This window comes from Erpetoichthys calabaricus, chromosome 11 (assembly GCF_900747795.2).
Source record: "Erpetoichthys calabaricus chromosome 11, fErpCal1.3, whole genome shotgun sequence".
Lineage (NCBI taxonomy): Eukaryota > Metazoa > Chordata > Cladistia > Polypteriformes > Polypteridae > Erpetoichthys > Erpetoichthys calabaricus.
In genome coordinates this window covers 22,575,120-22,592,167 of record NC_041404.2, presented here as the reverse complement: position 1 = coordinate 22,592,167, position 17,048 = coordinate 22,575,120, and the positions used below count along the sequence as shown (strand labels likewise).

General features: G+C 38.1%; 1 protein-coding gene across 3 annotated transcripts in view; it reads left to right on the top strand.

The window, feature by feature from the left end:
• LOC114660240 (prolyl 4-hydroxylase subunit alpha-2-like) overlaps positions 1 to 15,876 on the top strand; it is a 67,109-nt gene extending 51,233 nt beyond the window's left edge. For 2 of the 3 annotated variants that reach the window (XM_051933471.1, XM_051933472.1), the window contains 2 exons: positions 12,589 to 12,685; positions 15,458 to 15,876. In XM_051933471.1, coding sequence (XP_051789431.1) covers positions 12,589 to 12,685; positions 15,458 to 15,528 — 168 coding nt within the window. In that variant the 3' untranslated portion in view covers positions 15,529 to 15,876. The remainder of the gene's footprint in view (positions 1 to 12,588; positions 12,686 to 15,457) is intronic. The other variant, XM_028812797.2, reaches the window with a different exon arrangement.
• The last annotated feature ends 1,172 nt before the right edge of the window (positions 15,877 to 17,048 follow it).

The window sequence follows — 17,048 nt, the reverse complement described above, 5'->3', positions numbered from 1 at the left end:
TGTTATGTGGAGAAAGAAAAAGGATGGATAGGAACTGGGGTTTAATACGTCAGAAAGAGACGGCACGCTCAGAAGAACATCCATTGAATTCTGTGTTCGTGTCTCCGACCACCAGATCACAAACCCAGCATTCACACAATATTTAAGTTAAACCTGTGCGATACCCATTCATACATCCAGTTTTTTGGAGCCTTGTCACACCTGCCATAAAGTTCTCTACACTGAACGTACACCTAGGGACCTTTTACTGTGAGGGAACAGCACTACCACCACACTACCATGCATGTTTAATACCTGTTTTAATGCATTTCATCATGAAAATGATCTTAGCATTCTACATTTTCAGAGAGCAGGAATATCATGAAGTGAATGAATTCTGTGCGGCGATCGCTGCCTCTTTGTGCAAGAGGAAGTCAGTTTAAGAAGAGCGTAGCGATTAACAACTGGGTCGGGGAACACTTAACAAAGCATTTAATGTGCTACATAACTAATGACGGGGTTTGAGAAAATCTAGAGAATTAAACATTAATTTTAGGATGAAGTTTAGTTTACGACATTCTACTTTAATGACAAAATAAACTACGAGAATAAAGTGGAAATGTTGACTTTAATCTCGACATATAGTTTTTTTTTTTTTTATTTCACTGTGTCCGTATTTTTTTTCTTCACTGTAGCCCTGATACGCTTCCGTAGGGCTATACCAAAAATAGCATTATAAATGCAAGTTGCAGTTTTATTATTTATGTATATAGCTTAGCAAGGTCCATATTAATGCAATTTGCCTTAATGATGGTTCAGTTGGTAAAGATGTCATCACCAAGTTGCACTTGTTTTATTTTATTTTTATTTGGTGAATACTGTGTAATGCACCTGGGCTTGAAGTCTTTAAGTAATAGTATTATTTACTGGAAGATACACTATTATTTATTTTGTTATTATTTATTAGTTTAAATATTATGCAGTTTAATGATGGTGAAGTTGTTTAAAAAGTCACTTTAATATGTCAGTGGACAGAGATTGTTAACATTAACAAAGTGTAGTTGGTTTACAAAAAATATTTACTATTGTTGCCTTTTCTAAGACATGTTCAGTGCAATACAACTTTTGACAAGCACCTCTGGATATTTTACTAAGTCTAAATGCCTCTTTGGATGGTTGAAAATATGTTGTCAAAATTTTAGTTTAAGTTGTATGCAAATATTGTTCAATAAAAAGGCTCTATATTTTGACTGCATCTGTCACAATGTGATTCCTTCTCTTCATTAGTGCCACCCCCTTGAAAACTATCACTTTATGGGGCCATGCAAACCTGTATTAATATTTGTGTGCACATTAAAATGTTTTTTTGTACAATGTACAATTCTCATGACAGTGGAATAGGTCATTCTTAGCCAGTAATTGCAGTAGAAATGTGGTTAACATCCACTCATGCATGGGGAAAAAATACTGTCCAGTACCGTGAAACTGGTATAATTTTGAAAAATACAGTGATCTAGAATCTTAGTCATACTACCCAGCACTAATGCTCAGTATTCATTTTGCGTATGTCCATCTACTTTTCACATTTGTGCCCCCTCCCACTGGGCTAATTTGAGACATGAGTGAAAACCAAAAAACCTTCAGATCACACATACAGGCATAGCAGGAAATGTGTAATACAAATAATGACGAAGCATTGACCGTGTAAATGAAGTAAAATTGGTAATTGCTCTGTTACCTGTGTTACACCATATGTAGCCAGTGTGCGTTGCAATTAAAAGCATATTATTTTTTAATACTGTAAGCACTGGGATTTGACTTCAGTGTGATCTAGGCCTGTGAAAAAAATCAAATTTAAAATTCATTTGGCATAAATGTTAGTTTGACATTGTGCAGGGGTGGTGAACTCCAATCCTGGAGAGCCACAGTGGCTGCAGGTTTTTGTTCTATTTTCTTAATTATTGCCTAGTTTTTTTCTACTAATTAATGACTGATGAAGTACTTATTTCTCAAGTGACATTTGTCTGCATCATTTTAGTTGTCCTGCTTATTAAGATTTTGAACCCGTAATTGCTTATTTTAGCCTTAAAAAGCTGTATTAATTGTTTTAACTGCTCCTTATTAGCAATAATATGCAAATGACAAAGGAACCAGCAGTTCTGCATCTAACTTGTCTCCATTTCCACCCGTGCATATACTGTACATCTTTTAATATTTGGTTCAGTGAAGTACTCGAAAGGAAACTAACGAGAAAGTGAAGAACTGACAATTACTCATCCATTTTAGGCTTCAAATCACTTGTATGATGCATGTATAAATAGAAAGATAACAAAATCTATGATTTAAGAATGAACTGACATGGTAGATTTAATACACTAACAAGCCATGAAATTAAATACGATTTGTTATTAGTGAGGATTGGCTTCTAATTAAGCAACTGGTTTAGAATAAAAACCTGCAGCCATTGCAGCTCTCCAGGATCGTAGTTGGCCACCACTGATATTGTGTGACAATTTTTCTTATTTAGAAATACATATGGTGTTTTATGTGAGCTTTTGTCTCCCAACATTTTTTGAAACAAATACAGTGGAACCTCGGTTCACGACCATAATTCGTTCCAAAACTCTGGTCGTAACCGATTTGGTCGTGACCCGAAGTAATTTCCCCCATAGGATTGTATGTAAACACAATCCGTTTCAGACCGTATGACCTGTATGTAAATATATTTTCTTTAAAGATTTTTAAGCACAAAAATAGTTAATTATACCATAGAATGCACAGTGTAATAGTAAACTAATGTAAAAACATTGAATAATACTGAGACAAACACCCAGGCTCCCTGCTCAGCCGCATCCGCAGGCTCGCTCGCTCTCAGCTGCACGCGCTCTCTCTCTCTTTCTCTTTCTCTTTCTCTCTCTCTCTCTCAGCTGCACACGAGCCTGCACCTACTTTATTTTTTTAGTTATTTATTAAAACTGGCCTTTGTGACAGGAGCTGTAGACCCCGCTATACCACAGGAGGAAGCTGGGTTGAGAAGAAGTTACAGTTTTGAGGGAGAGTCCCTCTGCATAATGCACCGAGAACAATGTACAGTACAGGGAGAGACTGAACACGTGTAGAAATCATCAGTGCGCACAAACCGAAAGGGAAACTGGTTTGTTCGTATACCGAGTGTGTGGTCGTGAACAGATGCAAAAGTTTGGCAAACTTTTTGGTTGTAAACCGATTTGTACATGTTCCAAGACGTTCGTGAACCGAGGTTCCACAGTATGAAGAAGAATGAGTGTTGATTAACTGTCTGCCTCAAAAAATATAACAGTAGCTTAGTTTTGAATCCCACTGTTGACTCACTGATGGGACACAAAGCAAGTAACGTGATTTTTTTTTTTGTCCCGAAAAGACCTTTGAAAGTAGTATTATCCATCATGGACACTATACAAAAAGACAACTAAGGGAGAGTTGATTGAATATTCTTATTTTTTGTGACCATAGTGGATTTTGGATACAAACCTGCATCATTTGCACATTTGGCCACACATCGGTGACACAAACATTACATTATATGTTTGGATTTTTGAAGGATTCACTCTTCTGTCATTTTAAAATTTTTATTAAGAATTTGTTTACTGTAGTCTCAGCCTCATAAAATTAAAGGTAGTCCAGAAATAGACTAAAGAGAGTTCAGCTTAGTGACACTTGGCATTGAAGTAGAAGATCATTAACTTGCTGTCGTTATCAGATGTTTTGTTTTTGAGTTTTTGATAAGTTCTCCTTGACCTGTAAAAATTTATATGATCTTGTTTCAGAGGTTAAAGAATCTTATGGTCACATGTATTTTGGTGCTTGATGCTTTTTTTTAATAATGTTGAAAATAAGTAATGTTCTCTCACGATGCCTTTTTGTTTCCCTTATGGGCATCACCATTTTGAGGAGTATTTGTGGATGGTTGATATGCAATTGCTAGGCAATGTGTACCAGAATTGTGCCACGTGTAACAGTTCTGGGTCAAGAGTGTAAAGGCTGTGTTGTGCACTTCCTAGTTGTCCTTGATTGAATTTTTCCAGTAGACCTTTGTGTTCATTCTTTGTTGTTTTTGAACTCCTGGTTACAATTATTGACTGATTGCTTTTTGACTGCATATTATGGTTTATGATTTTGGGTCTGGTCACATGTTGCTTTTTATGTTTTGGTTAACCGATTTTCCTGCACTATTTCTTAACTACAATTCATGAAAGACATCCTGAGCACTGCTGGCTTAACTATTAGTCCTTTTGGTTCTCACACTTGGCATGAAAGTTTTGACTTTGTTGTATTGTTGATTCTGGTTCCTCTAAAAGCTCCTGCCATCTCATGCAGTCAGCACACTTGCCTTAAGTAAAATACTGTTCATTTATCTGAGCAGTTTTTTTCATTTTTTGTCAGCAAAATCGATACTATCCTCTCTGGCCTTGCACCAACTGTCTATATACTTCCTGTTGTCAATTGTGCTATTGTTTTGGACTCTTTTGATGTTGTTTCACTTTCACAGCTGAAAAGTATTATTGACCTACTTAGACCTACTTTTTGTCCAGTTGATGTTGTTCCACCATGACTTTTATTGGAGGCATTTGATATCCTGGACCCACTATTGTTGGCAATTATAATTGGTTCTATTAGTAAGGGTGTTGTGCCCTAATTTTTTAAACGTGTAGTGGTGCGATCTTGTCTTTAAAAGGCAGAGTTAGATCCTGGAGTGTTACCTAATTTTCGCTCAATTACTCAATTGCCATTTCTGGCTAAAATATTAGAAATAATTGACCAATTGATCGTAACTAATTATCTTAACTTTAAAAATTTATATGAGATCTACCTATCTGGCTTTAGGCGTTATCATGAGGTTGAGGCTGCCCTAATGAAAGTATTGAATGACATTTCGCTTATTACCGACTAGTGCGGTGACAGTCCTTGTCCTCCTAGATCTTTCAGCAACTTTTGACACTATTGATCATAAGATCTTGTTGTAGCGACTTGGACATCTAGTGGAGCTTGAAGGGGCTGCTCTTGACTGATTCAGGTCATATCTTACTGGTAGACATTTTTCAGTGACCCTTAATTTCTCTTTTTTTTCTACTTCTGTTAAATGTGGTGTTCCTTAGGGTTCCATTTTGCATTGTATCTTCATCCTATAGGAGCTATTTTTTGGAAGTTTAATGTTTCTTTTCATTGTTATGCTGATGACACATAGGTTAACAGTGTTCTCCCCAGAAATTTTTTCCAGCCAGGTGGCATGAAAAAGTAGCCGGGTGGGACGGGACGGGGAAATTTGGTGGTGGGGAAAATTATATGTGCACTTTTTTTATTAGTTAATTATTAATTATTTTCCAATGGTCAAGATGACTTCCTTTTTTAAGGTTTGACACTTGTGCCAGAATATTTTTATTAAATTTAAGAAGTATCCAATTCAGGATCCTGCAACCCTAACAAAAAATTTAAATAACAATTGTTATGACATAAACCAAGAGGCACAAGTATTGTCACTGTCGGGAAGAAAAGTGAAAACAATGAAAATAAGTATGGGAAACCTATATATAGAAGGTGTCTTCAGTTAAATATTTATTCTTCTTTTCTTCCAAGAGGCCCAGTTGTCTGCAGCTTTCCCATAATCAAAGTCCTCAGGATCTGGGCTCTCCAAGGAGATCAGCATGAGATTATTTAGCGTGCTTTGATTCATGCGATTTCTCAAACATGTCTTGATCCTTTTAAGGGCAGAAAACTCCCTTTCACATTCAGCTGTGCTCACTAGCCCAACATGAACTAGTTTGGCTAAATTTGGAAACGACTCTTTCAGCTCTGATGTCGTTGCCATTTTTAGTAAAAATCTGTTTTGGACTGTTGTCTTTGTATGATTGACTTCTGATCATTTTTGACGCCACTGTCCATTCTTGCCTGCTACTTTCATATTTTAAAATTGGAGGGCTACCATTTTTGGAGTAATGATCGAAAAGAATTTCAGCAGACTCACTAGAATCGTGAGTTTCTGCATTGAAAACTTTTGAAAAGCTGGAAATAATTGGCATGTCAGGGAATCTTGCATCTAGGTGCTTGACAGCTGTCTCTAGGTATTTATCATATATTGCAGTTTTGAATGACATTACATCACTCTGTGTATAAACAATGCGGAGATCTGACCATTCTTCTGCCAGACAATGATGAAGGCTTTGAAAATATCTAGGAGTGTCTTTCAACTCCATGATGGACAATTTTGTGGCGAGTAAAAATTGGCTGAATTTCGGTAAGATTGACATCTTGCCCTTTGCCAAGCCTTAGATAAGTTGGACAAGAAAGGTGATACGTCTGAAAGCATCATCAGAGAGGAAACAAAATTGTACGTTTTAATACATCTGCTTAATCCTTCAGCTGTGATTCCATTTTGTTCAGTGGCCTCTCTTTCCAGCGCAGTTATGCCACTCATCATACACTGTCGTAGTGACTGTAATGCAAAGTCATGAGACAAGCATCTAGTGTCACTGGCCATTTTCAGCTTAATCTGGGGAATGTTCAGAATATTTTGAATTTCCATTAAACTAGCCATCCTAACTGAAGAATTTTGGAAGAAATAGAATAGCTGCCTTAAGATGTCGTTCAGTTTTGTTAAATAAGGTACAGCAGCTGCTGCTTGAGCACTTGCAAGGGCCAATTGGTGGTTTATACAGTGGCAGTTGACCAAGAGTCCAGATGTTTTATCTTTAAGCAGTTTTGCCACATCTTTCTGTTTCCCAATCATAACAACTGCTCCATCTGACCCTAATCCAACCAGATTAGCAGATTTCAAGCCCAGAGTGTCCATAGTCTCTCAGTGTGTTGGTTGTAGTCTCCGCTTTGCCATCAATCATATTGCAGGTTGATATAAAACTAATTCTGACCTCTTTAGTGAGCTGGCAAACATATTTAATGTAAATAATTAATTGTTTTACAGCTGAGATGTCTGTGGTTTCAACCCATTTCTTTACAGTGTTCCAACAGCTTTTCAAACAGCGTTGTATGTGGCAACTCAGTTTTTGCCAACCAATGCATGGATCTTAAAGCTCCCACAAAGACATCTCTCTGCAAGTTATTTAACACAGATACAGATCTTTCAATTTGACCGATTCCAGTTTGCTCAAGTACACGCTTTCCTAACAGGTCAGCAGAATACTCAATGTGCGTTTTACTTTTTTCATGGTCCAGCAAGCTTTCTTTTCGAATTCTTGTGCATGGCACATTTACCCATTGTCCCCATCCATCATTGGGGGGGGGGGGGTGTTTGTTTGAATATTTCATGCACAATGAGCACCACATACCATTTTTTTTTGACCATTAGCCAGTCAAAATCTTTAAACCATTGTTTGTTTATTCCGGATAAGCGGTGCTTAGATTTATCAATTGGCAGAGTGTGTGCTGAAGAGATTTCCCCTGATGGACCAGCCTCTGCAGTGTCTTTGTCTGAAATTGCCACATCAGGAGTTGACGCCGCACCTTCATTAGTTTGTGGCGTCTCTTTTCTGAAATAACTGAGCTGTGTTGTTTTCTGAACACTTGTTGGTAAAACGTTTGGAAAAAATTAAAAGTACCTATGAATAAGACTTTTGAGTGGGAAAGTGAGAGCCTATTGGATGTTCAATGCACATTTGCACTACGGCAGGGCAAGATATGAACAAAAAAGGAATGGCAGATGGGTCACTTTAACAAAACCCTCAGCAATTCAGTGACAAAACTTTGGCTTAGGACGACGCAGTGTGTGCTGCAAGGGTTTCTACACACTTTGTGCAATATGGACGCAGGTCCAAATATGAGCAAATGTAAGAACGGCAGATGGAGTCACTTTAACAAAAACCTCAGTATGAGCAGATATAAATACGGCAGAGGGAGTCACTTGAACAGGAACCACGGTGAGTGCTACAAAGATTTTTGCACACAGAACACACCTAATGCTTAAACAACTGTATATACAGTGCATCCAGAAAGTATTCACAGCGCATCACTTTTTCCACCTTTTGTTATGTTACAGCCTTATTCCAAAATGGATTAAATTCATTTTTTTCCTCAGAATTCTACACACAACACCCCATAATGACAACGTGAAAAAAGTTTACTTGAGGTTTTTGCAAATTTATTAAAAATAAAAAAACTGAGAAATCCCATGTACATAAGTATTCTTAGCCTTTGCTCAATACTTTGTCGATGCACCTTTGGCAGCAATTACAGCCTCAAGTCTTTTTGAATATGATGCCACAAGCTTGGCACACCTATCCTTGGCCAGTTTCGCCCATTCCTCTTTGCAGCACCACTCAAGCTCCATCAGGTTGGATGGGAAGCGTCGGTGCACAGCCATTTTAAGATCTCTCCAGAGATGTTCAATCGGATTGAAGTCTGGGCTCTGGCTGGGCCACTCAAGGACATTCACAGAGTTGTCCTGAAGCCACTCCTTTGATATCTTGGCTGTGTGCTTAGGGTCTTTGTCCTGCTGAAAGATGAACTGTCGCCCCAGTCTGAGGTCAAGAGCGCTCTGGAGCAGGTTTTCATCCAGGATGTCTCTGTACATTGCTGCAGTCATCTTTCCCTTTATCCTGACTAGTCTCCCAGTCCCTGCCGCTGAAAAACATCCCCACAGCATGGTGCTGCCACCACCATGCTTCAGTGTAGGGATGGTATTGGCCTGGTGATGAGCGGTGCCTGGTTTCTTCCAAACGTGATGCCTGGCATTCACACCAAAGAGTTCAATCTTTGTCTCATCAGACCAGAGAATTTTCTTTCTCATGGTCTGAGAGTCCTTCAGGTGCCTTTTGGCAAACTCCAGGTGGGCTGCCATGTGCCTTTTACTAAGGAGTGGCTTCTGTCTGGCCACTCTACCATACAGGCCTGATTGGTGGATTGCTGCAGAGATGGTTGTCCTTCTGGAAGGTTCTCCTCTCTCCACAGAGGACCTCTGGAGCTCTGACAGAGTGACCATCGGGTTTTTGGTCACCTCCCTGACTAAGTCCCTTCTCTCCTGATCGCTCAGTTTAGATGGCCGGCCAGCTCTAGGAAGAGTCCTGGTGGTTTCGAACTTCTTCCACTTACGGATGATGGATGCCACTGTGCTCACTGGGACCTTCAAAGCAGCAGAAATTTTTCTGTAACCTTCCCCAGATATGTGCCTTGAGACAATCCTGTCTCGGAGGTCTATAGACAATTCCTTTAACTTCATGCTTGGTTTGTGCTCTGACATGAACTGTCAACTGTGGGACCTTATATAGACAGATGTGTGCCTTTCCAAATCCTGTCCAATCAACTGAATTTACCACAGGTGGACTCCAATTAAGCTGCAAAAACATCTCAAGGATGATCAGGGGAAACAGGATGCACCTGAGCTCAATTTCGAGCTTCACGGCAAAGGCTGTGAATACTTATGTACATGTGCTTTCTCAATTTTTTTATTTTTAATAAATTTGCAAAAACCTCAAGTAAACTTTTTTCATGTTGTCATTATGGGGTGTTGTGTGTAGAATTCTGAGGAAAAAAATGAATTCAATCCATTTTGGAATAAGGCTGTAACATAACAAAATGTGGAAAAAGTGATGCGCTGTGAATACTTTCCGGATGCACTGTATATTGGTTTGCAATGTACTGAAGAAGAAGAGAGCAGCTGTATGCTTAGCAGCACTACACAGACTGCACTGACAATGAGAACAGAGACGTCACTTCCTGATGCCCTTATTCTGATATCTGACAGGCTGGTTCCACTAGTCTTTTTTTATTTTATCAGTCCTCCTCTCGCCCGCCCACCTCCACGTCCTCTTTGCTTGTGAACTGCTGCTCCGCTCCCGCTATTAGCATGTACAGCCCCCTCTCGCCCGCCCACCTCTCCATTCTCCTTGCTACTATATTAAGCTGCTCTGCCCCTGCTATTACCATGTACAGCCTCCTCTCGAAAGCCCACCTCCCCATACTCTTTGTTTGTGAACTCCACTCCGCCTCGTCCCCGCTATTAGCTTTAGCATCGAGTGATTGGCAACATCCCGTCCCACGCCTCTCCCCTCGCCACTTGCGATCCTGCTTCTAAAATATTGCCCGCTCGTCCCTTGCCATCTGTGCAGATCATTAGATCTGCCTGTGCCTGTAGATTTTTTCTCCTTAAGTACAAGATCAAGGGCAGAAAATACCCTGACATTGCTATCACTATAACAGTAAAAGTCATCTTTGACACCCTGATTCCATCTCATACCATTTTTTTTTCTTTTTCTTTAACCACATTTTCCTGTTTTGCTTTCACAATGCTGTCATTTCACAAAATGGAACATTTCATTGTGCAACTGTTTAAAGTGAAACCATTGTGACATGGATGTTACATCGACTTGAGATAGAAATTCATGTTGGTGAAATATCTCGACTGTATTGCAAGGCTCCATAAGCTTTCCCTCACAGTAGCTCAAGCGCTGCTGATTTTTTTTTTTTTTTTTTTTATGTTAAGGAGAGCAAAAAAGATATTCTGCATACGGTGATTAATGTTTAATCTCACTATAAATAAGTTAATTTACGTTAGCAAAGTGTTATCTGCAGATCACCTGTGATCCACAAACATGAGTCAGTTGGTCAACAGGGTGACATTCCTCATGCTGGAGTAAAGTTATGTCAGTCCATTATATTGGTACATGTATTTATGTAAAACAATCAGAATGCCGCTCCTACACCCTCCAGATGCAAGGAATTTAGATCTATGAGGAACAGATCTACAACTTTGACTATGCAGCACACTATCTGACTTTTGTGGTCAGGATAACTAAAACATCATTAACTATGCCACGTTTGGCAAATCAAGAAGATTCACTGTGAGAACTTTATTAATGAACAAAAGGAAAAATATTATACTCTAAATGCTATCTGCACCGCTGTTTATCTACAGGTGCCAGCCCGCAATTTCAACACAATTGTGCAATAGTATAATTCTTTTAATATATCGTACATCTCTATGCTGCTGGTAGTAAGTATGCACGTCATATACTAAAGTAGGGGTCCTCAAATGCATTCTTGTAGGAGTGCTGTGGCTGCAGATTTTTATTCCAAAGCAGTTTCTTAATTCAAAGCAAATTATTGCCAGCGGAGCTATTACTGCTTAGGCAACATTTTTGGCTTCATTGTAATTAATGCATTTGTTATGCTTCCCAAACTCCTAATTGCTTCTTATAGTATTAAACAACTACGCTTGTTGTTTTTCAATACTTCTTGTTTCCCAAACCAACTCCCAGTTAACAAGGACAAAGTAACCAGCAGCTCACCATCTAAGTTTAGTGTTGGTGGCCTACTTGTGGCTTCATGTTTTCATTCCAAATAACTTCTGCTTTTACATGAACCTCTGCCTTCATTAACTGTTATTCTTTAATTCTTCCTTTTTGGTGTCAACTCATAAATTACAAAACAGGGATTACAAAATTTGGTATGTTTTTATTTTATTTATTTATTTTAAGATTTCCATCATCATTATCACAATGTACACTCTGGTTTTCCTGGTGTTTTGATTATTTAAACCATTTTATACTAATAGGCATGTTAGCTATAAGTAGATGCAGCCTTTCAGTGTCATTAGCCCTTTTGTGACATCTGTAATTTTTTGTCATTCTTAGTTTAGAATTAGGTCAGCAAATTCCACTGGAAGAAATTTAAGTCAAGTTCATTGTCATGTGTACATAGTACAGTGAAATTCATACCTGCATGCCTCCTGAGAAATGTTGACAAAAATGCAATACAAAATAAATAAAAAGTATTCTTCACTATGCAACATATACAGTATATAATATGTACTTGCATTTACTGTATTATATACAGTATTTATATAAATTGTTTTGAATTCTTATTGCCTGTTCCACAGCCTTACAGGTTATGAGTTATGAGAAGCTGTCTGTGAATCTACTGGTGTGAGTGCCAGTGGCCCTGTACCATTTTCCGGAATTGAGGAGTGAGAAAAGTAGTTGTGTAGGATGGCAGAGGTCTTTAATTTCACTGTTTGCCTTTCTAAGCAGTGAGTATTGTATATGTGCTAATGAGTAGGCAGTTAGTTAATCGATCAAATATATTTAATACATATAGTTTTTTGTAATCTTTTGGGTAGAGGCATCAGCTAAATAATAATGATGTATTGCCAACTGATCTTTAGAAAGCAATATTTAGCACATTAATGTATTCACATTTCAAAATACATAAACACTTGCACTGCCCGAGTTCATATAAAAGTGTGACTGATGTAATGTGATCTAGCCTTTACAGCTCTTAAAGAAATGTCAGTTTTTGTAAATTATGTGTATGGCGATTCTCAAATTCACCATCTTAAGAAGTATCTGTCAAGCTTCAGGCATTCCCATTAGTAGGAATTTAAATGTTGGACAACCACATGCCACCTGGATCTGCCAACTGAAGGAAAGTTGCAGTACCAGCCTGCATTGTGCTGTGCTTTTTCTTTGCGTGGGAAACAGAATGTGTTTAATCAAATATGTGAAAAAAAGATGTGTGAATAGGAGATGAGAATCTAAAAATCCTACAATGTTCAATAGCAGAGTAAAGCAACACTGTTTCTACCAGGATTTAATCTAATTTGGTCTTAATTTAATTCTTTTATAGGGGACATCAGTATTTTGGTATAATCTGTTCAGAAGTGGAGAAGGAGACTACCGAACAAGGCACGCAGCCTGCCCAGTGTTAGTAGGAAGCAAATGGGGTGAGTGTTGAAAAATTTAAAAAAAATTTAAAAAAAGGATTTTTTTATAGTACTCTTTTGAAAATTTCATACTGGACATGAACAATTATAGTATCATTTCAGCAATGCTACATAATATCACATGTGTGGTTTATTGTATATTCATTCGCATGGTAGATAATGCCGTGTAGTGATTTAGCTGCAGTGAAGACAAGATCATGAAGTGTATGCCACCAGTTACTTTTTTCCTTAATGATTTCTTGATGAAAACTACAGTACCTGTATATTAAAGTCTTAACCCATAAGTTTTCTTTGAAATTTGAGTGAAAAAGTATCCAGCGTAAAAACTCTCGAATTCTCAATACAGTGGAACCTCGGTTCATGAACGTATCGGACCACGTACAAATCGGGTTACAACCAAAAAGTTCACCAAACTTTTGCATCTGTTCACGACCACACACTCGGGTGACGAACAAGCCAGTTTCCCTTCCGGTTTGTACACGCTGATGATTTCCGCACCTGTTCAGTCTCCTCCTGTGCATTGTTCTCAGTCAGCCGTGCATTCGCTATGAACTCTTTGTGCTCTATTTCGTATGCTTTTGCATTAATTTTGCAATTAACCATGGCCTCTAAGCAAGTGAAGAGTGGTAGTGTTGGTGAGAAGAAAGGTTCAAAGAAAATTGAAATCGAATTAAAGAAAGAAATTATTGAAAAGTATGAGTGTGGCGTTCGTGTTACTGATCTTACCGGCGAGTACAAGAAGTCAAAATCTACGATTTTGACTATTCTAAAGCAGAAAGAGTCTATTAAAGCTGCCGATGTTGCAAAAGGAGTTACAGTGTTAACCAAGCAGGGGCCTCAAGTGCTGGAAGAGGTGGAAAAACTGTTGCTAGTGTGGCTGAACGAGAAGCAACTTGCAGGGGATAGCGTAAGCAAGGCGATGTTTTGCGAGAAAGCCTGGAAGATTCATAGCGATTTGTTGCAAAACTAACATTCTCCGAGTGGCTAGTTCTTCCTCCTCACTTCCTTCATGCCAGAACTCGACTCATGCAAGGTTAGTTTTCTTGGTTGTTTTTGGTTAGTTTATGTATAAATTAAGGATTTTTCAAATTTTTTTTTTTTTCCCTTTGCTTAAAACTCATTAAAAAAAAAAGTGTTTACAGTGAGCGGTTCGTAAGGCTGTAGCGTGAACTTGCAATGTTATCTCAGTGTTATTCAATGTTTTTACATTTAGTTTACTATTACACTGTGCATTCTATGGTATAATTAACTATTTTTGTGCTTAAAAATCTTGAAAACAAATATGTATTTACATACAGTTCGTACTGTCCGGAACGGATTAATTGTATTTACAATTAGTTCGGGTCACAACCATATTGGGTTGCGACCAGAGTTTTGTAACGAATTACGGTCGTGACCCGAGGTTCCACTGTACCAGTGTATTTACTGCATACCCAAAATTATAGTAGCTATTAAGAAAAATAAAAAATTAGGTTTCAGAACTGTAAAGCCGTTTTGAAATAGGAAATGCATGTTTCCCTTGTCTAAGACTTGCTAATTTTAAGTTTTATGTTAGAACAGTTTTTACAATTGGCCATTCTGCTCAACAAAGCTTTTCAATCCTATTCCCTTAATTCCTTCAAAATAATATCAACTGATGTTTTGAAGGTCCCCAAAGTTGTACTACCCAACACACTACTTAGTAACTTATTACATGTACCGGTGGTTTTCAATGTGAACAAAAATGATCTAATGTTTACACAAAAATATGTCCTTAAGAAGTTTCCATCTGTTTCTCCATGTTCATGTTGAAGACCTTGTTTTAAAATGACAGTATAGTTCTCTTCATAATTTTGAACACTTGTCATGTTACCGTTTGCATAAACTGGAAAGGTTCAGCTTATTGGATCTTTCATCATAACTCTTATCTCACAGTCCCAGAATTAGCGTAGATGTTCTTATCTGGACTTTCTTTTTGCACTGCTATGTCTTTTGTTATATATGGTAGCCAGAGCTGCACACAGTACTCCAGATACAGAATGTGCACACTAACCTCCTAAGCACTCTAGGTTAAATACTTTTTGGTCCTAGTGATTTGATTCATGTCTTCTTAATCAAAGCAGCCCCTCTGTCTCTACAATTTACAAAATGCTAAGTACCTCCATAATAGACCCTGTAACAGTTGGAAGACTGTCGACTTCTTCACTTTTTCTCCAGCCACTAAACTGTCAACTTTTGCCTCACAATCTTCACCGAAGCAATGTCTGTGTGTAAGAGGTAGTGGTCTGTGGAGTAACAAATAAACAGAGAAGTAAATAAAAATGGAAAATTCAACCAAAACAGAATATAGGAAAACAAAACCACACACAATACAATTTATGGAATATATACTAACGATGTACTGATTGGTGTGTTTAGGACTTTCGCTCCAAGATATCATCTGCAAATGTCACATGTAAAATTAAAACGAGACATCCATTTTTAACCTATCCATCCAACTTTACAGCAGACTTCTTCAGGGTAATTGGGGGGCTGGGGGGGCGTGGGGGGGATGGGTTTCCATCCATAGCCTATTCTGACAGTATCAGGCAAAAGGTAGGGAACAGGGGCCTGACCATCACCAGCATACTAACTTGCATTGGGCCAGTTTAGACACACATTATTGGAATAAACAACGAGTTACAACCAGTTTGCTTCAGCTTGCATATGATACAGACTCTGAAGTGCTAAGGAAGAAGTTTACATGTATGCATGTAAAGAATAATTTCTTCTATACCTTTTGTATGTTCACAGTTTCAAATAAATGGTTCCATGAGCGAGGGCAAGAATTCAGAAGACCCTGTGGACTGACTGAGGTTGACTAAAAGTTATTTGTGATCTTCAGTGTGCATTTTACTAGAAAAGTGTTGAAAACAACAATGACATTAACAAGATCCGGAGCAGCTCTGGAATTTTTTTTTAATCCAGTGTCATCTGATTGATTTTTTCCCTTTCACTTCTGGATTTTTGCTCTTTCAACAACTTTTTAGTATTTTTCATTTTTTTCACTTCCAAATTTGTATTTTTACTGTGTTTGAATAAGTAATGTATTTTTAATACAGATGTTTTAAAATGTTTCAATGTTTCTAGATAAAACAACAAAATATATATAATGGTGAATGTGTAACATCTGTGCACCTTCAGGCTCTGGGCAGAGGTCTCAAAGAATCAGAAACTGAGGAATCCAAATAATTTTTATTTCATTCTATATTTATCATGTACAGTATTACATATTTACTTAACATTTATATATATGTATTTATATATTTAATGAATCAAAACAAGATGGAGTTCAAAACAAAAGACACTACATATGCTTAAGCATTTAGTTTATCTGTCCATTTTCTAACCTGCCTATTCTATTCTGAGGTCACAGAGGGACATCAGCTTTCCCAGGAACACTCAGGACAAGGGGGGATTCAACTGTAGAAGAGTAGCCCGTCCATCACAGGACACACAGATAGACACACTCACACAATGCTAATTTACGATCGCGAGTTAACCAGATCTGTCTGCCTTAGATTTGTAGAAGAAAACTGGAGTGCTTGGAGGAAACCCACATATCCCCAGGGAGAACATACAAACTCCATGGAGACAGTTCACAGGTCTGAACCCACGACTCTGTAGCAGTGAGGCAGCAGACTTATCCACCATACCCTCCTCCATTTAGTTTAATTGGGCCTATGCACAGAATATAAATGTGTACACAGTAGAAAGAAATGTTTGCTTTCAGAATCAATCCTGACAATACATCATATTAAGTAATATGAGAGAGAACATAAGAAATGCTATGCAGTAAGTTAAACAGTAAAACTAGGCATGTTGCAGGGCATTCAGATTTAAAGGCAGGACAGTTACAAAACCAAGCTATGAAGCACCATTCAGGACACTATTAATTATACAGTGGTAAATAATGGAGAATTTGACATGGTATGCTAAATTACTGTAATTTTTCTTTAAGAAGTAAACACTGACGTTTGTTCTTTACCAAAGTCATAGTTTTATGAGGCACAGACTGGTTATCAGTGCTTCATAGTATACACCATGGAAGTTAAACCTGGCTACATGGTCAGAAAAACTTGAATTTAAATAATATTTTCAAACCTGCCTTTTTCAAATTAAGGGTCTCATGGAGCTGCGTGGGGCACTCTGAACAGCATTACACGCCGGTCAGAAAGCACGACTGTCCATCACAACACCCACTTCTGTGCACACCCATACTAACACTGGGTCAATTTAGAAGCCCCAATTAACTTAACCTGCATGTCTTTGGTGATGTGGGATGTATCCATTAAATAATGTGTGAACTCCACAGGAAAAACGCCAAAGTGTGGGATTCAGATTT